General features: G+C 46.3%; 1 protein-coding gene across 1 annotated transcript in view; it reads left to right on the plus strand.

Annotated features, from left to right (window-relative positions):
• Window positions 1–25029, plus strand: part of LOC119385944 (lachesin) — a 356455-nt gene that overhangs the window by 12299 nt on the left and 319127 nt on the right. The window contains exon 3 of the mRNA XM_049414168.1: window positions 24501–24607. Within this exon, the coding sequence (XP_049270125.1) occupies window positions 24501–24607 (107 nt within the window). The remainder of the gene's footprint in view (window positions 1–24500; window positions 24608–25029) is intronic.

Genomic DNA, 25029 nt, shown 5'->3' on the forward strand with positions numbered 1-25029 from the left:
CGTTACACAAGCAGCAGCCGTCCCAGATTTTTATCAAAGTCGGCCACAGCATTTCCTGTGGCAGGGATATCCGGGTTGATTAATATTCTTTTAATCTTTTACGAAGAATACTTACGGATTTAAAATCTGAATGGCATTGGATATAAAGACGTGTTAGCGATTTGCGCGCGTAAAAGGCCTCGCAAGGAGTATACTAAGGTTGAGCATTGGGCTAGTTGGTGCAGCATAATCCGAAGGTTTCACAGCGCATACGACGAGGGCGAGCAGAGAAGAGAGTGTGTCGTCGTCCTCGTTGTATGCGCTGTAAAACCTTCGGACTCGCAAGGAGACCACAACTACATGCTGAAATACAAAGTTAGGTGACACATTGAAAAATGTTATGTAAATTTTAATCACTCTTTATTAGCTGGTAGGTGTGTCACCAATAACGAGGCTATAACTAACGTGATAGAAGTAATTTGTGTTCAAACGATAAGTTTTCTAAATTAGGACTGAAAACTGATCGATACGATAATTAAGTATAGATATTTGGTATAGATCTTTGCTTGATAAGTACAAATGCGGCAAGAGAGACGACACGACAGCGCCTCTTCTGTCCGGGTTTTCGCCATCTTTCGTCTAAAAACATCGTGAAGTGCTGCACACACCCAGAGCTAAAGTTTCTAACGCTTTAATTTACATAATTTTGCTAGAGGAAGTAGCAACTTTGCATCCAGGACTTCACGCTCTAACGATACAACTCGAAAGCGGTCTTTGTACGCCAGTCGACGTCCATGTCAAGTGAAATCCGCTCAATAAAGCAGTCTTACTCGCGCTGCATATTAAACCAGAAATATACACGACAGGCAGGCATTTCGTTCCCGTAAAGAACGTCAAATGCGCCAGACAAAAAAAAAAGAAGGGGGGGGGGTTCGCTTGAGATGCACCCCTTCGATTTCACAGGTTCGACATCTCTGTGGGAGGGGAAAACATGACTGGGGAGACAGATTCTAGCGAAACCTATTTTGTTCAAATTATAGCGCGTGTTGCAAGCCTGCCGTCGTCTACGCGCATTGGTTTCAACGCGTTGTCCGTGCTCTGCTTACGGAAGGGTCGCTGCTGCGCATGCAAGCCTCGCACGGACGTTCTACACTTCAGCACGAGTCTTGCGCCGTGCGTTTTCAGTGTCCACGCTTCTTTCTTCATTTCCTTCGGACTGCATCCTTCTGTTTACAGGTGTTCTTTTCTGACCGATCTTCTCGACCTACTTCCCCACGCGAAGCTCGTCACACGGCACGTGTATTGGCCGGGCTGTTGATTTTCTCACACCGAACGAATACGTCGGAATCAGTTTCTTTTTCGAGTGCATCGAACCTGAAAGTAAAATCTCAACAGCTACAAGTGACCAAGTGACAACAAAAAGGACAAGTAAACGAGTAAACAAAACAAATAAATTAGCAAGAAAACTAGAAGCGTCGACAAACGGGGCAAAACGGACACCCCCTCCCCCCCTCCCCCCTCGCCGCCGCCGCCTTTTTATTTGAGTCTTTTGCTTCCACATCTCACACGCCGTGCACACACTCGTTTACAAAGAACCCGGGTACGAGGTGAATGCTAAGGCTAAGACGGAGTGTGAGAAGAAGCAGAAGCATTCTCATGTCCGTGCTGATCGCTCCATAAAAAGGAATTCTGGGTAAAGAAAGCTCGAAAGGAGAAACGGGTTTTCGTGTTTTCATTTGCGACTCGATCAGCAATTTACATACAAGGAGCGGCCCAACAATGAAGCGAAAGTGGAATAAGAGCCTAAACGATTTCGCGCGCGCAAGCACACCCTATACACAGAAGTAGCTCGCAAATGATCCCCGCGAGTTCTCGAAAAAGAGACCGGTCCTCCCAGCGAAGCAACTTATTAATCTTCTTCTTTCACAACCGCGTCTTTTTCCGTTATCAAGCACTTTTTTCTCTCATTCTTACTCGCCCGCATTGAGGCACCGCTCACTGAGAACGGTGTCAAAGCAGATTTCTGTCCTTCCCTTCTCGGCGAAGCTGTCCGTGTCTGTCACGCAGTGAATCCCACTCAGTCCTATATCCCTCGTATTTCCCATGTCCTCCTGCTTCTTCTTCTTCTTCTTCTTCTTCTTCTTCTTCTTCTTCTTCTTCTTCTTCTTCTTCGTTTTCAACACCTTGTTGTCCGAGCTCATTCGACGCAGCGAGTGGGCTTTCTTGTCGGATCTCCGCCTCTCCTCTTCAATTTTCTTTTTTCTTTCAGAGGCGAACCGTTCTCGCCTTTCCAGCAAGCCGACTGGTTAGGACGTGGGCGGCGTTTATCTAGCTGTCGTCGAAACGGCTTCCTGTCCAATGCGGAGTATTGAAACTCCACCCGCCCCACTTATTTCCTTAGAGAAACAAGAGCAGGACATGACGGGATCGTGCCGGGAAATGATCGGAGTTCGAAAGAAAGGTACAGTTGGATACCGCCCATTGAATTCTCGCCATCGTTTGACATTGTTACTCGTTCTATTAATAAGAACTATCAGGCAATAATTAGTTCCCATTAGAGCTGTGCGAATAGCAAAATTTTTGGTGCGAAGCGAATTCGAATATTGAAGTGTGAGTGCGAATCGAATCGAATATTTCTAAAATATTTTTCGAATACTTCGAAGCGAAATTGCAGAATAAAAACTTGGAGAGGATTCCTAAGCATATTCTTATGAGATAGAAATGTTTCTTTTCGCTAGATTGAAGCGCAATGTAGACGCCGAATTGTATTTATGTTCATGATTTGCTGCAACCAAAGTGTTGCCGACAACACTTTACACGTGGTAGGCAAAGATGCCATTCCCTCAGCCTTTCTTTCTCTTTCAACTTCTGTGGAAGCACAACTGATGTGGTGGGCAAGGGTGTGCTCCCTTCAAGTCCGAAGTTCCAAATCTGCCTCGTAGACATCGATATATGAGAACATCTGAAATTTTGGATGCTAAAAAGCTTCGGCGTCCGATTTTTCGGACTTCCTGGCCAAATTTCAGGCCCAAAACAGCATCAATTGAGCCCCCACCTCTGCCACATCTTTCATCTCCACGTTGGAACCAGCGTTTTCTTAAGTTAATACACTTGCGACGATAGCAGAGCTTGAAAGGCAGCTTTGCCGCAATGCGGTAGTGTGATGAGGTGAAGCATACTAAAAATCTAGGGACCACTTCTAATTGGACGTTGACTGTGTTTTGGCTATGTTCGACCGTAACGGAGCTTGAAAGGCAGCTTTGCCGCAATACAAAAGTGTAATGAGGTGAAGCATATTAAAAATTTGAAGGGGGCACTTTCAGTCGGACGTTGACTGTATTTGTTTTTGGGAAGTTCGAATAGTTCGAATAGTGAAATTCCAGTGCGAATCGAATCGAATAGCAAACACTATTCGAAAAATATTCAAAGTTTCGAATATTCGCTCACCCTTAGTTCTCATTAATACTGTGTATAACAAAGAAAAACGAGCCCTTAAAAGTCATCTTCTTTCCTTTACTCGTTCTATGTGCTTTGAGGGCGCAGCAGGCAACTAAAGCGCTACTGAAATACCTAAACCCAACAGATCTGAGTAGCCGCCCGTAGACTCGATGTACTCCCCCAAGTGTGCTGGTGATTCTGTCTATCCCTCTGTTTTCTTCCGTCTCTCTTTCCGCCCCCTTATCCCTCTCCCCCCAGCGCAGGGTAGCAAAGCGTACGTGCATCTGGTTAACCTCCCTGCCTTTTCTTGCTTCTCTCTTTCTCTTTCTACCTAATTTCCGCATGAATAATAATAACAATCATAATTTGTGGGGTTTTGCGTGCCAAAACCCCGATATGATTATGAGGCACGCCGTAGGTGAGCGATCCGAAAATTTCGACCATCTGGTATTCTTTAACGCGCACTGACTTCACACATTACTCGGGCCTCTAGCGTTTCGCCTCCATCGAAATGTAACCATTGTACCATCGTAGCGGACGGCTTACTTTCCATCTACAATGACTTTGACGCGTGGCAACGTATCGTCTATCACCGAATAAGAACTAACAGCCTTACTCAGTTATTATTGAGAAGTCAGGGCAAGTAGCAGAGTATCGATACATTCTGTTACGTCAGACAGTAATCCGACAACACTTAGTCTCTCGTATCCTCCTGCCCTTCGTGTGTGTGTGTGTGCGCGCGTGCGTGCGTGCGTGCGTGCGTGCGTGCGTGCGTGCGTGCGTGTGTGTGTGTGTGTGTGTGTGTGTGTGTGTGTGTGTGTGTGTGTGTGTGTGTGTGTGTGTGTTGTGTGTGTGTGTGTGTGTGTGTGTGTGTGTGTGTGTTTGTTTTCATTCACAACGATTCTTCTCCCTTTTTTTCATCACTGCTGTAGTCTTCGTTGCCCTTACTCGTAGACAGACTTCGAAAAACGGCCACTAATAATTTCGCAGTAGGATGCTCTCAAATGGCAAGCATATACGTCTAAGAAAACAGAAGTTCAGCCTTAAGCACGATCTCGGAGTCCACACATTTAGTATACTTCGCGAACTTATTTAAGTTTGGAGCGAACTCGTCGTCCCCTCTTCCGAAGACCGTATCGAGGTTGACCCGCATAAAGAGTTTTTCGCGAGCTAGATCAAGGTGAGCGCACATAGTCCGATCACCAGTCGAGTGCGACGCCGGCATACATTGAATGTTGATGCGACGCGATCGGTAGGAATAAGGCTTCATGTATGATGCCTCACATCTGCCGCTTTTCGCGAAGGTACTCTTGACAAAAACAACGAGGTGCAAGGATGAATACACCTCATTTGCCGCCGAAAAATGTAGGGACTGTTTAGTCCTCAGGGGGCTGTCGGAAGCTGTCATAGAGTATACTCGTAGCAAAGCTATAGGCCTAAAACAGGGTTGCAGCTGTAGCCGTGACCCGTTCCAGATATTTCGTGGTGAATGGGGAACAGGCCAGTTCATATGAGCGGTGACTCCCTGGTGACACACATTATGGTGAGCACAGCGAATGATGCTCTCCACTTAATGACAGAACAAGAAGCTCGAACGTTACATCCTTGCACCGCAGACTTCAGATGAAACGCAGTGCTGGCGCTAGTGGTCAGTTTTTTTTTCCCACACAGTAGTCAACGTCCTCTCAAAGTATTCAGAATGCGGGAGCTGCGACTATTGTATTAAGAGCATGGCTTAAATATATATTCGCCGCAACCGTAGGAGTAATTAACACGGAGGATGGATGAGCGAATAGGAGGTAGGGCGGTATTTGAAACGGAACAAAACAAAATAACAAGACAAGGATGGCAAGGAATACACATAGTTTATCATTGTACGTATAGCTGCGTGTGTACTGTTCCTGTTACGGTAACAGTGAAACATTTTTAGAGCATAATAATAGTTGTAAAATGAAGGCCGCCCTTTCTAGACACTTGAACTGACGTGTCGAAAGATGCGCCAGCGTGTCGTCAAGCGCACGGCGGTGCTTTATTCGAACAATGCTGAAAATTCATCTTGCACGCGTCAGACTCTGTTAGGATTGTTCTGTACCAAACTGTAGCCAATGTAATTCAGTTGAATTTATAAATTTCAAATTCGCATGTGACTCGAAAGACGTGGGTTCGATGCCGGTTGCATTTCGATGGAGGCGAAAAGCTAAAGGCCCGTCATTACTCTGCAATTTCGGTGCACGTTGAACACGCCCCGGTGGTCGAAATTATCCTCAGCCCTCCTCTACGGCGTCTGTCATAGAGTGAGTCGCTTTGGGACGTTGAGCCCCACAAACCGAACCATCAAACTTGCATGTCATTTTAGCTCATATACGAAGGACTGCCTAGCAAATTTACGCATCGTGCAAAAACGGCAGCGATTGAACGCATGGAGTAGAACATCATTACACTGTACCGTCCGGCGCAAACTGTGTAGATGGAGTCGACCACTTCGTGTTAATTTTAGGCAGATAATTAAGCGACCTGCGAACGTACTCAATGTCCAAGATGGGACCTACGCACTAAACATGTCGCCATTTCGATGGAGGAAAATCCTCGCCGCGAGTGCGGAGACCCGCGGCACGGCGTTAATGTAGAAAGAGTGGGCGAGAAAGCGAAGAGATACAACGGAGACAGGTAACCCTATCGAGCGCGAGAGGAAAGTTTTCTCAAGTGCGCAGGTGGAACGCGAGCGTGTAGTGAGAGGAGAAAAAAGGAGGTAAAGCGAGAACGAAGGGAGAGAGGTTACGTAGTCTGCGTGGTGCCACTGATTTCGAAAGAAAAAAAAGAAGAAGAAATGGGTATGGAACAGTGGAAGTAACAAAATGAGCCAGCTAAGGAAGATGGGTACCGTGCTGGAATTGTTCAACACGGTACGCTACTCGGCTTCGCCGTTCCATCACAATCAGTGTCCTTCGGCTTTCTTTTGGTCGATACTCCTTCATTTGGTTTCTTGTCTCAGAGCTTCGGTTTACGTCTACTACTCGCTTCAGCTTCTTACTTTTCGCTACTTTCTTTTGCTCTATCTGGGGCACATAATCCATCCTGGCCCGGCAAACAGAACTCACCTTTGCCGCGGATAAAGGGCGAACAAGGCCGTATTTCGGCACGCCAGATGATATCAAAGTGGCCCGTGCCGCGGGAATCGGTATACTACGCCGAGCTTGTTCTTCGATGCACTGCAGCTAGCGATACCCGAGATCCCGGTTTCCGATTGCAGGCCGCTTATGAACGAGAGTGGGCGGAACGAAGGAGGCGGTGATGTAAAAGGCATACGTAGGCCTTGCATGAAGGTAACGGCCGCTTGGGACACGTCCGTTGCGCGATCGATAATGTAAGCGTTTCTCCACGTTGTTGACCTCGGAATGCACATAGGGCAAAATAGTTGAGAAATATTGAGAAAGAACATATTATGCGTACCGATGTAGCCGTACCTGACGTTACAAGCAAGACCTCCCACTCTTCCTTAGTTCTCAAGAGACTCTCGCTGCTTTCGCCAAGCTTATCACTGGAATCGTGCAACTTCTGGGCGAACGAGTACGCGAAATTTAGACGAGGATACCAATACATCCAGTTCAAATGTCAGAGTCCAATTCGTAAGCTGCAACCTGTTTCGTAATGACGTTGTGTTAAAAATTACCTTTGTAACGTGTTAACAATTACACTATGCGTTTCGATATCTTGTGCAAATAATGTCTACCTGTAAGACTAACACACCCGGTACAAGGGTAATTATGTCATTTTGCTAGCACTACGCCTTTTTTCTTAAACGTCAATTATCTTCGTTAAAATTGTAAATAGTTGATTAATTAGCCGCGACGTAATCGCAACTCTCCTCTCTTAGGCAGAATGTAATATTGACATTCTTGGTGATTACATATTGACCAGCTATTTCGTTCTCACCTACGTAATACAAATCATTGCTGGACATCTGCACTTTGGTGGCAACATTAGCAATGTGGCTGATTAACCGACAAAGAGAGAGATAGAAAAATAATATGCGAAAGGGAGGTAACTAATCTTAAGGGAGCAAAGCCTATATTATGGTAATTCAGGATGTCTCTCCATCGACACAGCTTAAGAGAACGTAGGCCCAGCGGTGTCAAAGCAATTCGCAGATTGTACGCAAACCAGGCGAGCGTTGCAGCTTCTAAGCAGCTCTTTATGAGATTATGAAGGCGCACGACGATCCGTAATCAGCTAATCAGCTTAACCTGACAAAACACAGAAGCTTCCTTCGTGCAAAAGTCACGGCTGAGATATTGCGACTTAGTAGGCCAAGACGATCACTTTCGTGATTCTTATAGCGCCGCGCTGTTGTGTTAAGAACAATTAGGCTCTAAGAAGTGCTGTCGGAAATCCGCCTAAGGACCTTTCAGCGTATCTCGACTGATATAGCCACAAAATTGCCGTCTTTGAGTCCCGAAATGGGGTTATGCTGCAATGCACACTGTAAGCTGTTTGACACCATTACGGGTTATTTCATTATTGAAACACCCTTCCTACACCCTAATCTCTGGCGATATTTCTAAAGGGTGTAATAATTACGAAAATGCTTTTCCCCATACATTCCTTTAAAAAGTACATGAAGGGCGTTAAGTCATGGTTGTTAACAGGTACCCGACGTCACTGAGAACTAGACAATTTTATAAGTAGCGAAGGATATGCTGCAAAACTAAATGCGTTGCTCAATTATATTGGGACCTGAAGAGATAGCTTAGTGGCCGATGTGTTGCCCTGTTACGCTCGAGGGTGCGATAATAATTCTCGACCACAGCAGACGTACTTAAATGTGGAAAAAAATGTGAAAAACAGCCGTGTACTTACACTTAGGCACATATTGAAGAACACTGTGTGGTCAAAATGAGTCTAGTCACCTACCACGGCCTGCCTCATAAGATTATCGTCGTTTGGACACATGAAACGCGAAATTTTAAAACTTTCATAAATTCCTATTGTGCTGGAACACAAAAAAATTAGCACAAATAACGGAGTTGTGGGGTTCACGTCCTTTCATGGCTTATTTGAAATGAGCGATGACGATTTTAGTTTTCTGTCACATACAAGTTACCACTTTCTGCGCAAGTTTTTAGAGCTGAATAATCTGCACTCATTTAAAGATAAATTTCGAGGTGCATGCGCTCTACGGTGCTTACTGCAAACTGACTCGCAATCAGTTTATGTCACGAGATTGGCCAAACTTGATTCGAAGGGACGTGGTTTTGAAACACGCTTCCAGAACATGAAGGTAATAAGGAAAGTAGCCCTCGCGTTGTATTTTGCGGGAGGCTGCGTTTGTGAACTACTGGAGTCATGAATGCATGAGCGTTCAACGGCCGCGAGCACTCTCGTTTAAACAAATTAAAGACGGCTATACGTCCTTGTTCAGTTTTTATTTATCACATGTCGAAACTTAAGGTAATCAGGATTTCCTAGGACAATCTTATAACCCTCGCAGTGTGCTGATACAAACTTCGAAAAGCTGAAGAGTAAAAGAAGCTTTAAAGAAAACAGAACATAGATGTCTTGAGCTATTCCTGGCTACAATTTACATGCACCATCGATCTTCGCTGAATATTTCGAAGCCTTAGAAAGAGCATCACATGCATTTTCTTCCAAAAGTTCCCGCGAAGCCAGAGTGACGGGCAAATTAGTAGACGTCAGCGATGCAAATTAGTTGGGCAAGTGATCAAATTAGCGCTGGCTCTGAAAAAAAAATTGCTTAGTGAGTAAATATCAAGCGCAAAAATGGGCCGCCTCCGCCTACGTTTAAGAGATCAAACAAGGCAAAAATCTCAATGCGGTTCTCAAAATTCTGTCGACATAAAGAGCGCCTTCTGGAAGTATGAGTACGTAAACGTCGAGACCGTTTACGGCACAAGTTGCTTGAACAATCTATGTTATAAACTCATATGTTAAAAAAAAACGCAGACAAGAAAAAGGAAGGCGGGCGCGCTGTCGACGAAAAAAAAAAAACACGCCGGAAAATATGACAAGACCGCTAAATGTGGGCGTGACTGCTCTCCTTACTTTAACGGCCCTTGTTTCATTAACGTAAGCGTTCCCCGGGGCCTCGCATTCTACGCTATAGTCTCACTTTAGCTTTTATAGGCCCACAAACGCTTCGCTTCAGTCGGTCGATGACAAGCGTGGGCGCTATCAGACTCCGTTGCCTCTTCGCTCGACACGAGCTTCTTTATGGCTCAATTAAGGTCGTGTTGCGGTGGTCAGTTGCACTCGCATCCTTACAAGACAACTATATGTTTACGGCTTTCTATTGAGCCCGTCGGAAATGAAAAAAAAAAGCAAGAGGCACAATTTCAGCATCGCTTCACTTGGAATATCGACAGTACTTTTTTTTACTACCGTTTCACCTCTTTCAGCGTATGACTGTGACGTTAATTGGTGTGTATAATTACTGCGCCTCTCATTAGTGGACTGGGCTTATCGATGTTCGAAGTTCGCGTCAATAGTTTCGAATATATTTGTCTAATTAAATGGCCATGTTTAAGCTAACTTTAGCCAATTTAACTTTAGCCAAGACTGTAGGTGGACACGACCCAATATCACGTTGTAAGCTATGTATACGTGTCAGAAGTCATGCTGTTGTATTTTTATTTCTGTTTATTCACATAGTCAAGTGTACGTACTTAGGCACCTTCGCAAGTTCATCAAGTTTAGAGCAAAATAAATGTAAGAAACAGCGCAACAGACGAGGACCAGCGAAGAACACACACACAGCGCTGTGTATATGTTCTTCGTTTTTATATTTATTGTTTTTATATTTATTATGTCCTACCAACATGCCCAAAACTTTTAGAGCAAACGTTTTGAGGAAGTTGTACCACGTTCAACGAAGGTTCTAATTAGCCGGATTGTAGCTTCCTGCATGTTACGTCATCATTTTCATGCGTCCTGAGGAGTGCCCGCGGAATATTACAAACAAAAAAACGAAGACATATGACGGGCACGCTTGCACGCAACGATTGCAGCGCTCCCAAACGTGTCACGTATTAACGAACGAAGCATTTAGCCCGGCGTGCTTCCTGGTTTGCTTATCGCTATCATGAACCGCCGCGAGGTAAGCACATCACTGGGCGTAAATCGTGCGGCCAACGCCAGCGTCACTGCCCTGTCACTTTTTATGCGGCAGCATAATGTGTGGCTCGTTGATACGTGGCACGTTTGAGAGCACTGTAATCGTGCTGCGCGAGCGGGCGTGTCGCGTCCCTTTTTATGTATTACATTACCTTTCTTTCTGACATAGAAAACAGGTGCATGCAGTATATGGAGGGATTTAGATGTTTCCTGGAACGCCCTACAACTCGTTCATTAAAACTTTCACCCAATATTTGAACTTTAGAAGTTGGTGAATTTATTATACACAAAGATGCAGTTAGCAACACAAAAATTTGGGGCAGCTACGTCCTATAGTGGTGCGAAGGCTGGGGAAACAGCGGAGCTGCTGGCCTTCCCCTCCCCCTCACTTCCCTTTCCCACCACCTTTCAGAACTATAATATACACGGCTATGCTATGCTTTACCCTCTCCCCTCCTCCTCATCCGCTTGTCACTCCTTCTCAACTCCATTGCCCCTTCCAACCCCTTTGCTATACTACCATGCATGGTTATGCTATGCTAGGCGAAGTGTTCACCACCTGCTTGGCACACAGCCGCTTTCTGTGACGCATGCCCGCCCAGTTTTGTGCGGACGACCCCAGAGTTTTACCAAGTTTAAACACCTCCGCTGTTAAAAATATATGCTTAGGCTTGGTCCATACAATAGCCAACGATATGCATCTGGTCGTGCCCTTACATGGTACTTCAGGTGCATTTAAGTACAAGTGGCAAAATTTAGCCGTAACATCTCGCATGATAATTTTAAGATGGTTAACATACGCTTCGCGCACCTTCCGAAACAATAAAAACAGTCAAATAGGCACGAAGAAACTTACAGTAAAACGCAAACATGTCCACGTGCACGGACAACCTTGCGGAGTCATGTGTTGACTGATTTCTGCATTTAGCCCAATGCAAAAATACGTGGAATTACGCGACAGACTCTGAAAGCTGCATCTCGTCTGATCACCTTCGAGTGTGCATTTTTTTTTCTTCTCTGTGTTGTTTTTAATTCCTTGTGGCTTTTAATAACACTTCTGCACAATTTCATTTCTTCGAGTGAACTGTATTGATGACATTGGCTTCTGTTGCAAATTATGCCGCTCAAATGCCATGTTTCACAATCGTGTTTCACTAAAAAGGAAATGCATTTTCCTCTATGCATTGACTAATCTATGGTTTGTAATCATTAGAGGATGAGCTATCATCAATGAGAAAACATATTGATGAAGTTGACGGACTTCCCGTGAAGGGTGGAGAGCGGTGAGTGCGTCCCCCTATGGGCAGATATTCTCACGACGTCACAGATACAAAAAAAAGATCTATTGAGTTATTATAAATAAATTATGCAATGCTCATGTCTAGTTCGTTCTTGACCCAAGACAATACCACGCAAGCTGCGGTCGTTGAGGGTCATAGTAATAGTAACAGTCACAGGTAGACATTTAAGTTTATGACATTAAATCATTGTTTACTCGTGGAAGAAGAGTAAATTTCAGCACATCACAAAAACAGGTGTGTAGCGGACTTTGGTCGAAAAACGCTGCCAGAAATCGATAGCCCATTTTGCGAGAAAGCGGTAATAATAATAATTGTTGGGGTTTAACGTTCAAAAACCACGATTTGATTATGAGAGACCTGTAGCGAAGGGCTCCGGAAATTTTGACCATCTGGTGTTTTTAACGTGCACCCAAATATAAGTACACGGGCCTCAATCATTTTTGCCTCCATCGAAAATGCGGCCGCCGCGCCCGGGGTTTGATCCCGCGACCTGCGGGTCAGCAGTCGAGCACCATAACCGCTAGACCACCGTAGCGGGTTGCGAGAAAGCGGTAACACATGGTCGAGTGATCATCGTGAATTTATTTATTTATTTATTTATTTATTTATTTATTTATTTATTTATTTATTTATTTATTTATTTATTTATTTATTTATTTATTTATTTATTTATTTAAATACTCTCAATGCCATTGCGGCGTTACAGAGAGGAGTGGTTACAAGTTAGAGATGGCAGTCTTGAATGATGCATGATCAGGGTTGCTGGCGATGGAGGCAGGAAGGTGAATTCTGTCGAACAACGTTCTGTGAGACACATCCAGAAAAAAAAGCCATAGAAAACGCTTTTACAAGAATGAATTGAAAACAGATATAATATGATGGACATTATTATAGTCTTTGTTAATAGTAATAACTGTGGGTGGTTCTAGGTCACGAAACCACGATACCGTGATGACAGATGCCGTAGTGGAGGGCTCCGGAAATTTCGACCACGAGGGGTTCTTTAACCGGCACTCAAATATCAGCACATAGGCCTCTAGCATTTCGCCTCCATCTAAATGCAGGCCGCTGCGGCCGGGATTCGAACCCGCGACCTTGCGGTCAGCAGTCGAGTGTAATCTTTGTTGGCGAGGAACAACCAGACGAAAAGTTGAATTGACCTCGCAAAAAAATCTGACTGGAACAATACCGTCGCCATGGTTAGCAGGTGACAGCGGTGGCGACCGAGGACGTGTTCCCTTGGCGTGGGCAGCGGATGACAGACGCTCGCTCTCCAGTCAAGCTCGCCGCTCTCTAAGCAGCTTAAAAGGCATGGCGTTGTACGCGTGTGCACCGAACGCGGTGTACACCCCTTTCATCTTCTTCCAATCTTCGGTGTCATCAATATTCAACGAGAACGCAAATTTGAAACGCCTCTCCCCGTGAGCGTGACGTCGCCGTGTCAAAAAAAAAAGAATGGGAGCGGCAAAAAAAAAGGAGGAGGTGCGTGCGCACGCCGCAAGAGATGAAAGGTGCGGCGGTGGCAGCAAGCGGCCAGGTTTACCCAAGAAGCGTCGAGGACCGAGTCACGTGTCAGCTTCGTTGGAGCAGGGGAACAAGAAGAATCGGCGATTAATCTCCCTGTGCCGCCAGCCCCGGCGTGACTCGCGTCGACGGTGGGGAGGCGGCGAGCGTTGAAAGGTGCGCCACCCCCTCCCCTCCCCTTCCCCCACCCCTAACTGGAGGCGACTGGGGCCGGCACGCATGGCGCGGACCTTAAGCGATCATTTTCCTAATGGAAGGCCGAAAAACTGCTTCTTTGCACGCCAGCCGGACGCACGGACGGACGTCCGGGCTGCGACGACGGCGCCCTTTCGAAGCTGACAGGAGAGCCTTCACGGTCACCCCACAGTGGTGTTTCGAAAGCAAAATGCGTCAAGCCAATATGCTAAAGTTTGTTAATGAGCGGTTCGAACAAAAACTGCGGAGTTGATCTACATGTTCTCTTTCCGGGAAATGCATGTGCCTCTGAGTTTCGACAGGACAGGAACCAGCGCTTGTCCTCTCTACGTTTCTTTCTTTTGCCTACATTTCTTTAGGCGCTACTCGTTTGAGTTGCGGTCATAGCTGTGAGCAACGTTCATCGTGGCTTAAATTTGTTGGATGATGTGGATTTCAAGTCGACTGCAAGGCAATGTAAATTAGTTTTTCAATATAATTGTTACGCAGAAATACGTAAAAAGGAGTAAAGTTATATATGGTTACATTTACTGCTGAAACGCGAGACTATACAGCATGAATAAACTTATTCACAGCAATTACACATATGCAGGTTTTCGTTGAAAGTTCTCTCTTTTAGATGCGAAGTATCTTAAGGCGGAGCTAGTCCGGTGGTGGTGGTGGTGGTGGTGGTGTGCGGCGTGACCACCCTTACTGCGCATGCGCATACCCTCTCCACACACCTCCTCTCCACTCACCCTCTCACCTTCCCCTCTCCCCTCCCCTTTTCCACTCTTCCTCTGAAACGCGGGCTAGACATGCCGAAATTCTCTCCTGCGCAACGCCGCGATGAGCTCGAGCGCATGCGCGTCCCCTCCCCTTCTCTCTCCTCTCCTACTCTGCCCCCCTCTCGCCCGCCTGTCGACCGCGTTCCCCGCTCGCCCTGTGAGAATTAACGGCCAGGCTAGATGGAAGATACGACGCGCGTAGCGTCCCTCTTCGCGTTCCACGACGCGAGGTCGGTAGCATGCCCAACGAACGCCAACGGAACGCGATCGTGCAAGTGCTCCGGCTTCGCATCGCCTCATGGTCCCCTTTAGCGGGAGATGGTGTAATTTTCTACAGTAGATAGCTTTTGCTTAGTAATGACTGTTATTTAGTAATATTATGCTTGGGAGATGTTGGTACCTTTGTATGGCGCCGGTTATCGTTTTTCACTGGAAAGTTCGAAATATCGAGGGCCATAGACATGGAACAAACATCACATAATAATCTCACATACTACCTCGTATCAACCAAGCGCGAACGCGGTATTAATGTCAAAGCATCGAAACAAAAAGCACATAAGCACTTTGTCCTGTCTCTAACAAACACGTATTAGGGCGATGAGTAAGGAAGTACGCTTTCGGCGTTGCCAACTGAAACTTGCTGAAACTTAGACTATCACCTGAAATATTTTTTTTTACAATTCCGGTCATTTAAATACTCAGGTGAAATTCAATTGGGGTTAATTTTGAGGTAATTACAAAGGAGGCAGTGTCCAGAACGGTCATCTCAGTAAATTTATTGCTGGAAGTTTAAAATTTTTGTCCGAGAGCGTGTACACAGTGTTGCTGCTGTACTCCTAAGTCATTCAGCATTCATACTAGTCAACAAACTTTACGATAACACGTCGCTCATTTTGTAATGCGGACAGCCCGTATCGCTTTCGGGAAGCCGTGCAGAGACGCGCTCAACTTTTATAAACAGCGCGCTGAAGACAGCGCTTCGCAGCAAATCTCTGCGTCAACAAGGGCGAATCCGATTAAAAGAAAGAAACCCGACTCTTCCTTATATTTCTGTTTTTTTTTTATTTCTCTCTATAGCCACAATAAACCACCGAGGGTCTCTAGGGTTCCATTTCGCTCGCCGTAAATCTTACAAGGATTAAAGCTACAAGACCGACGAATTTTCTCGCTTCTACGCACAGAAACCCCCGCATGCCGGAAAGGAAAAAAAAGTCTAGAAAAGATAAAGGAAAGAAATGGGCTGAGGTAGTAATGGTACGGAGAGAGAGAGAGTCGTTCTCGAGAGTGTTTCACAAACACACACGCAAGAAAATCGCACGAATCAACTTCAACCACAAGAATCGAACGAAACGAGAGACACTTCTCGAAAAAGTGAGCCGCCTATGGTTATTTTCTTTTCCCGTTGTCTAGTTTTTTATTTCTTGTTTTCTATGGGCGGAGGGTCTCTATTGTCTTAACCGCGTTTTCCCTCTCTCCTGCGTGCGTGCGTGTCTTTTTGCCGGCTTCCTGAGATAACACCGTTTTGGGGCTATAAGCCGACATGACGAGATGGGCTCCTCTCTTTCTCTTTGCCTGTTTGTTTCGTATTTCTCCGGCCCCTCTTTCCCTATCGGTGCTGGCCGAATATAAAGGCGCACAGGGTTAGCGCGACCAACGATTCTGCCGGAGAAGCAGTGGCCCTCGCTGTACACCTATGCCCGCAGCAATCCGCTTACGAAGGAACAATCCGGAGCGCCACCGTGGCTTCTCGGAGGTCCTCTGTGTAAGGAGAAGCCGTGGCCTCCAGCTGGCCCGGGGAAATCTCTGCTCCAACCGTCTTTTGCACGAAGCGGGCGGGTCAGCTTTCTCCGGGCGTCGTATCGCGGGCTTTTCCTTCCCTATAATGCTTTGTTTATGCGCGAGGTATAGAAGTTGTTTCACCTTCTTTTCCCAACACGTATCTGCAGAAGCGCAGCCTGTGCCTTCACGTCGGAAGAAAAATGCCCTGAGCTCCGGTACAAACATCAGGGAAACGAGTATACGGTCCGACTTGAAACTCGAAACTTCGCGCCGTTGCTGCACTATTGAGGCGCTAAGTTGGTCAAAGTTAGAAGACTTAGAGTGTGTTGTCTAACAGTCACATCAAATCTGGTGTAAGAAATCAGCCAAGAAAAGTCAGGAAGGGGACAGCTAATGCTACATTCGGTGGTATTGCACTGATAAAATTAAGAGGGAAAGAGGACGTAACCGCGAAATAATATTTCTTTTTTTTTTTCAGTTTCCTTCTTGAAAACGCGGCTATTTGAAGTAGATCGCGCAGCTCCTTGCGTTTGGCGTGTAGTAGCTGTGGCGCGGTTCGAGATTAAGCCGCAATGGATGAAGCTCGGACTATCAGTGGCTGGCACACGGGGTCGCTCTGACCTTTCGTTCTTCAGTTTCCCCTCTTCCCTTTACTTCTCCTTAACATCCAACCGGCCTCCTCCCGTCAGCTGTCTACGATGCCTTGTTTCTTAAGTTTTCCGCCGTTCATTTCTTGTTGCGAGGTGGGCTGCGGCTACCGCCGTCATATTGAGAAGCAAAGGATTGGTTCTCCAGACTCAATCCGAGAAATCCGCTGCTTCATTTTTTTCCCAGGCACCCAATATTTCACCGTCCATTGCATCACCATTTGTTTCGAGATGAACCGACCCGACGACGGATGGATGTTTGTGTTCCGGAAAATCGTGGCCTTCGGAAGAGGGCGCACTCCTGAGAAGTGCTGTGGAAAGAGCTTAGCGCATCGTAATGCATTCCCCAGCTTGTCGAAGAGCGCCTGCTGTTTTTTTTTTCGTTATTTTTTTCGCGGTTACTATTTCGCACCGGCTCGTGTGTTCCTCTCTTATCTCAGCTCGAACATCCGGGTGAAATCCTCGACATTTGCACAGGCATTGCAGTGCATCGGAAAAGAAGAGAACAGTTTTGTAACCCTGCGTACAGCTCTCGAAGAACAGGCGCAACACGGTTCGGAACCACTCTCCTCAGTAATGCCTAAGACGTGTTCCGGAAAACAAACCGTGGCTTTGTTCTTGTAACTTCTTTCTCATTCATTCGATACCCGTAAAACAAAGCTATGCGTAATACGAGAAACTACTGGCTAGAAAAGCGAGGTACGCAATTCCTTTGTCATTGAAGTGTGTTAGCGTTGCAACATCGAATTGCATGGCAACATCGCACTCAGCGGATCAGCGGATAACAGCATGTTATGTGCGCATTTCTTCTTTTTTTATCATCTTAAGCAGCCAATAGGATTCCCGCAGTATCCGAATCGCAGAGTAAGTGAAAAGACTCCGTAGTATTTCGCTTATCATCCAGTGTCGCAGTAGCAAACACCTATTTACAGTGCGATATACATACATGAGCTATGTGACAACACTCCGTTATATGAAACGGAGGTTTCGAAAAAAAAACGTTTCAGTACTTCATAGGCATATTTCGAGCAACACACAGACATATGAAACCTTCCACGTACAAGTCTAACGTATTGAAATCGTCTGTCATGATGAACGTTTTATCTTTTGCTTCCTTGAGTTGGCTGCAGGTTAAATTCTGTCAGGACAAAAATGCAGCCGGCAGTCGTTGGCCTCACCTTGCGTAGCAAGCAAACGGAATTCGTTTGTTTAATGCTTTTTGTATATAGGCCTGACTGGCTGCCCAGGCGGCGCTGCGAAAACGGTGCTAAAAAGCGCCCCCTACGACAAGTTCTTTGGTTTCGAGTAGTCAGACTGGCGGCCGCATGCAGCACTAAGCTCAGATGCGCAATGGAGCCGCCGCTGTCGGTTGTGCTGCACTTTGGATCTCGGCCAGTTTCTGGCGTGGCTGAGTTCTTCAGGTCAAGCAATCTGCGTAACCGCAAGAAGCTCGTCATCGTCAAGTATGTTTACGACGTGCAGGAGATTGAAGGAACCATTTCGGCGCGCTGCAACTCGCAAGTGCAGCGAATCTCATACGACGTTGAACTCGAGTTAAGTTTTACGAGGCATGCTCGCGCGATTAACGACAGTGCATAAACGAAAAGATTGCTGTTAAGAAAGCCGACATGATTTGCATTACACGACGAAACGGAATCAAGAAAGGTCCAGTGACGAAGGCTAGCCGTCGGCGGCCCGAATGAGCGCATTCGCGTCGTGTGCCGTTTTCTGCCGCATTCAGTCGCAAACACACTTTTTCCCCATGCACGGTCGTAATTTTCAACATTTGCTTCTAGGGAATTCGTCAAATTCTGTCAGCGTGCGGTGGCGGTCGAGAAGCGACGGCGCGCAATGTTTACAGCCGGTCGCTGGAAGCAGCCGGCTGTAAGCTGCCGGAAAAATCGTAGGCACATACGCAGGGTGACTCATGGCATCGTTTTTCTCGTTTCGCACAAAATGTCGGCTGCATATCCTCGTGATCGCCGTCGGCAGCCACGGCGTGCCGTCTGGACTGCACACAGGGAATATATACATATATAAACGCGTGCACGCGCGTACGAAAAGTAATCAGCACGTTACGTTGCAAACCACGTTTTGCTCGCGTACTCACTTCACGCGTCGGACGGCACGTATCCAGCGGTTCCGTCGCTCCACTTCGCACGGCTTTCAGGGGAACCAGTAAAACCGCACATTAGGATCCTTACCCCCATGTTCGAGGCAATTAACCACGCAACAATAACGGTGGCGACCGCGCTTCGGGACCGCGCGCTGCTCAGAGCCGTCGCCCAGACCACCTGCTTTTGGCACGGTTTGTTGAAGCAGGGATCGCTCGTCAAACATGTCAGACTCTGCAGGCATAGCGGACAAGTTCCTGCGTACGTTTTAAGCACTTTTTGAGCCTGAAAACTAGGCGCAAAATTAAGTAGAACGCTTAAAGCAACTGAGACCTGCGTAACTCGCCGGTCGGCGTCCATTTTTGACTACCCAAGCAACTTCGGCGCACGCCACCAGGCTCCGCCACAGTACTCAAAACTCCAGCGCGTCAGCCCTATAGAAACGACCCAGCCACGCACGTTATTTCTCAGCGGAAGAAATCTCCTGTCGCGCCACTAGACTCGGTAAACTTACAATATTATCGGAAACTGCAGCAACATGTCGAAACATGATTAACGTCTGCGCCCCCAAATCAACACAAGTAGAAGTGTAGGTTATCGGTCATTTTCCGCCAAGAGTCTTTTGCTGGCTTGTGCGAGAAAAAAAGAAGAAAGCCTGAGGCTCAAGGCTGTCTAAATCAATATCATTTAGCAGATTGCAGAGGCTGTCTAGCTCCGCCAACCAAGTTTCCTGGGTAAACACGGAGTGCTGCGAGCGGTAGGTGTTTGCTGTAGCGCTTCTGACGACATGCGGCGGTAGCTAGTGCCGTGTACACCGTGTGACGTAAAACGAGCAGCCAATAGAACTAGTGTGAATCATGATAGACAAGAAGTCAGAGTTATAAACGGGAACAATAGTATCGAAGCGAGGCACGCAGAAGAACACTATTCCGTAATGAAACAACGCAAGGTTCCATCCTATGGAGGGCGATCCAGAGGTCCTCTGGATTTGACTAAGTGGCACTGGCATTAACACAACTACCTTGGATATGCAACGATGTCTGTACTTGCAGAGTGATATAGATTAGTGCTTACAACAAGTAGGAGTAGCGGAGGGAGCAATAGACAAAAAGACAGAGAGGTTAGCCAGCTCTTAGATCGGCTGGCTACCCTGTGCTGGGGAAATCGGTAAAGGCAATAAACAAGCATAGAAACGCAGACGTTTCCGAAAACAGAAAAGGAAGAAAAAAAAAGAAAGGAGAATGCGACACAGGTTGAAGTTTGTCGCTATGACCAAATGTCCGTAAAACGTACAACAACGCTTTCAATGTTTTCTCCGCTCTCCAACCAGCATGCCTCGAAATAAGTATAGGCTAATATTTTGCCGTCCTCTCATGTCGTTTCCTTGCTGGGGAAAATACTGAAGTGAAAATAGTATGACTTAATGACTTGCATAATTGTAGTAGGAGGATCAGCGATGATGGCGGAAGTCTTAGCTTGTTCACGGTCTTGTCCACCTTGTCACAGTAGCCACTGTGACCTATTGGCCAAGAATTTTGTGGTTTCGTAAAATTATATCAAGGGAGGAGGAGAAGGAGAGAAAGGAAAGGCAGGGATGTTAACCAGTCTAGAAGGACCGGTATGCTACCCTACACTGGGGGAAGGGATGGGGGAGATATAAAGATAGATCAAAGCTAAGAATAAGTTTAAGGAGCCGCTCAGGTTTCAGGTCAACGTCGTTCTTCTCTTCCACCTGCGGCCAAATGTCATGTAGCAGTATGCTGAGGCTAGCGGCATGCATACGCAGCTAATTCGTTTACGATCCCCAACAGGAGAAACTTATCGACAACAAGACCCCGAAATGCAGACGGCACAGCCTCGGGTTGTCGTCCTTCCCTTGTTTTGCCGTCTGCGCAATTTATGAGCAAGATTAGATGAAATAGCCGAAATCAGCACTTCTGTACGGTGTATTCGTTCTGAAAAAGTTTTAAGTCAAGCGTGTATGTACACAATGTCCTCTTGTGTTGTGTTGTGTTATTCTTTACCATCGTTGCTAAACCATTTTCAGTTAATTAATTATGATTTGCTTGGTTGTTCCTTAGCAAAACTTAGATCGATGTTTGTAGAAGAAAGCTAATTTCGTTTATCCTGGCGTTGTATTGTATTGTATTTTTTTTTCTTTGCATTTTTTTTCAGGCCGTTGTGTATTACTTTTATTCTGCACTGATAATATGTTTTGACTTGTTAAGTGACTGTTTTTCTTTGCTGTTGGCCACACGCCATACATTACGGGCTACGGACTAGTCAAGCCGCCTATAGGCAGCTTTCTTTCCGTTGTCCTCCATCTGTAAAGTACACGGTGGAAATAAAGATTTGATTTGAACATATCCTTGTCGATATGTCCAGGGTTCTATAGATAGACCTAGTAAAATTGCGCGCCCGAAATCTGTCATTTATAGTGACCGCAATGTATCGCGGAATATCAGCAAGTCGACAGGGCAAGTCACCATCGTGGTTGTGTTTCGAGCGCCCAGAAAACAGGTAGCCTTCTGCGGATGCGTAAATTGTAGTGATGAATTTGGACGAGCGCGTGACAAAATACCGTGGAACCACTTCGTGCCCGGCAAGACGAATGTCGTTTATGAGATCCCCTTGAGCTGTTGAAAAACGCATGTAAGACAAATACGAACTTGTCTAAACGACATGCTGCGTGAACATTTGAACTCACTAGCAAAAGGAACGGGCAGCACCGTGGCCTTGCCTAATATATAGTACACGAGGGTGTTCGGCGTGGGATCTGCCGAATTTGTGTGTGTGTGTGTGTGTGTGTGTGTGTGTGTGTGTGTGTGTGTGTGTGTGTGCGTGTGATTTGATATAATAATATCTGAGGTTTAACGTCCCAAAACCACGATATGATTATGAGAGACGCCTTAGTGGAGGGCTCCGGAAATTTCGACCACCTGGGGTTCTTTAACGTGCACCTAAATCTAAGTACACGGGCCTGAAACATTTTCCCCTCCATCGAAAATGCAGCTCCGCGGCCGGGATTCGATCCCGCGGCCTTTGGGTCAGCAGTCAAGCGCCATAACCACTAGACCACCGTGGCGGGGCGTGTGTGATTTGGCCTCCACAATTCTCAAACACCGCGAACAGTGATCACATGAGATTTGGGCAGCGTTTGTTGGGGAAAATCAGTATACCGCGTGTGTTGGTAGAACTGCGTTCTTTCTGAAAACAATTCTCAGCCGCACTAATACCACTCATCTACGACAAAAGCAGAGCAGCAATGACCAGAACGGAAGGCAGTAATAATAAATAGTAAGGATTTCGCACAACAGCAACAGTTCCAAATTACATTCTTCATTCAATGCACCACAACGCTACCTGCCTAGTAGATGTCTTCTTAATTGTCTGATAAAAGAAAATACACTCTACGTGATATTTGCCTTCTCGGCAGATGAGGAAATAAACGTGCAACACGTAAAAGGGAATGAAAAAAAAAACTAATCTCGTCGGCGAGCCGTTCGCACTTGTAACAGCGAAAGACTTGTGCAAAAGTAGAAGCGCAAAATTCGAGGCTCGTAAAGGGTGGCCCTATTCGTGAGAGACGGTGCAGCGACAACGACAGCAGCCCCCCGCGGCACAAGCCGCGGCGCGTCTGTGCAGCCCACGACTGTGCCGATGTCGTCGAGTCAGGCAGGCGGGCATCGACGGGACCCAGGCACACGCCAAAGCAGTCACGTAACCGGTGAACGCGCGAGAGAGCGGACCGGACCGTTCGTCACGCCGCATTAGTCCAACTCGCCTCACGTGCGCGCCAACCCGCCCGCCTCTTTATTTGCCGCTTGTTTTTCTTTTGCCTGCGCAGCGCTCTGTCCCACGTGCCCAGTTCGCGTCCACCAACTCCGAGTGGCGCATGCGCAAGAAAATTGCTGGTCTTTCTTCCCCCGGTACGCAGTGGTTTGCTGACATTACGACGTCGGCTGCATAGGGCGGCTGTGAATCTCTCATCGGCTCTGGGTGGAACGCGATTATGGCTGTTGAAACGGGGTGCCGGCCTAAACCATTACGACTCGTCCCTACGATCCACCAGAAATTATACGGCCGTATAAGTGCACCCGTGATTGAGCAAAGTGAAATTGATTTCATTCGCTTGTGTTTGTTTGTACAGCATACGTAGAACGCAGCTGAAATAGGTCCGTATGTTCTTGTAAAGTGAGCAAGAGCAGCTATGCCTGACTCGCTTTGGCGCGGTGTCTTCTGGGGGAGACAATTCCTAGCCTCCCCTTCCATCGATCTGCGTATGAATGGTGTTGACAAAGTTATTATTGCTTAATATTTGCTTCCTATGCCGTAAGAAATATATGCGAAAAAACTTGTGCCTATCAATTGCACACGTTGCAGTCTATCGGAAACGGGTAATTAAACCCATGTACAGATCTATGCTAAGCGTACAATTTCACTTATAATTTTGTGCTTAGGAAAAATAGAGATTATCTAGAGCACTGTGCACTCTACTACGGGAATGCGGTAAGCCGTCCCTATTGCTCAAAGCCCAACGATCAGTCCCTCAATTGGCCACGGGAAAAAAGTGTGCTCGATTTTTAAAGCTGATTTCGTCACAAAGGTTAAGATTTCAGTGCCGTGCTTGGAAACAGTGGGGATCATTGAAGAAGGTTTAGAGAAAGGTCTCTTTCTAAAGATCATTTTGCGAATTGACCCGCAATATGGCGCCAGTTGCGCGCGTGCGTTCTCCGTAATAATGCATACAAATTACAATTAGGCTTCGAAAAAAAAGTATATATATATATATATATATATATATATATATATATATATATATATATATATATATATATATATATATATATATATATATATATATATGTGTGTGTGTGTGTGTGTGTGTGTGTGTGTGTGTGTGTGTGTGTGTGTGTGTGTGTGTGTGTGTGTGTGTGTGCGTGCGTGCGTGCGCGCGCGTCTGTGTGTGACAAATCTTGTGGATTTCTTGTTCCATCGCGTAAACGCCACCATAGTATCCAAACCAATTAAATGTAATTATCTGTTTCATGCTTCTCTGCGCGTGCACAAGTCATCATTGCTTAGACAAATCTAGTAAACAGTTTTTGTCCTGCAAGCATCGCTCACGTCTCGTAGTATGCACCCGTCTGATTTGACGCTTACATTCGACACACTGGCCATAATTATTTGTGTGCAAGCATAGCGTAAGGCCTGTACACAGAAAACAAACAGTACGTCCGTTTACACGTTACAGGGGCTGAAAACAAACAAGAGTGCACGCAATTAGTTGTATAGCGCTTAATTGCCTACTTTACTGAAATTTCTTTTCACATAGGTTTCAACATGTGCTTCAGAACTGCGTGCTTTTTTTTCCCCCTTCTAAATTTCTTTTTTACCCAGCGGGAGACAAGCAAGCTGATTTCCAGGTTCAATCAGTGCACTGTTTACCACTTCGTGCGCGCGTGTGTGCGTTCTTTCCTGGGGGTGCGTTTTGTATGCCTTGCGTTGCCCGGTGTTTGCAGCTCGGCCTTTGCCGCTTGTTGAGTATTTGTTGTAGTGGAAAGCGTCTGCTAAGGGGAAGCCCCACGGCTGCTTTCTCATTCCTTCTCTTCTTTCCTTCCGCCCTAGATCACGACGTTCTTCCGGAATTCGCCGAGCCTGTGCCAAACGTGACAGCAATCGTGGGCCGCAGTGTGAAGTTACCCTGTGTGGTCAACAATTTGGGCCACTACAGGGTGAGTGCCCTTCTTGTTCAGTGCGACTAGCTCTTGTATTGTCCTTTTTATACTGGGTGCCCAAACACAAAAGAACGCTGAGTGACAGCTTAGTGCGTTGGCTACTGCAACTCGCCTACGTTCATCGCGTAGCGTGGAATCTGGCATAATACAAATTAAGGCGAAAGCCTTAGATGCCTCATCAAACGCGAAAATTTACTGTCGGCGGCGTCAACACGACTGATGCAAAAAATCATCAAGTAATGACGTCACAATGTGATGTCATCAGGACGTCACGTAACATGACGTCGCATGTTGTCGTCATTTCATAGAATCGTCGCCCCGATATGATTATGAGGGACGGCTTAGTGGAGGGCTCCGGAAATTTTGACCGCCTGGGGTTGTTTAACGTGGACCTGAGTACACGAGCCTCAAGCGTTCTC

Source organism: Rhipicephalus sanguineus, chromosome 3 (genome assembly GCF_013339695.2).
Source record: "Rhipicephalus sanguineus isolate Rsan-2018 chromosome 3, BIME_Rsan_1.4, whole genome shotgun sequence".
Lineage (NCBI taxonomy): Eukaryota > Metazoa > Arthropoda > Arachnida > Ixodida > Ixodidae > Rhipicephalus > Rhipicephalus sanguineus.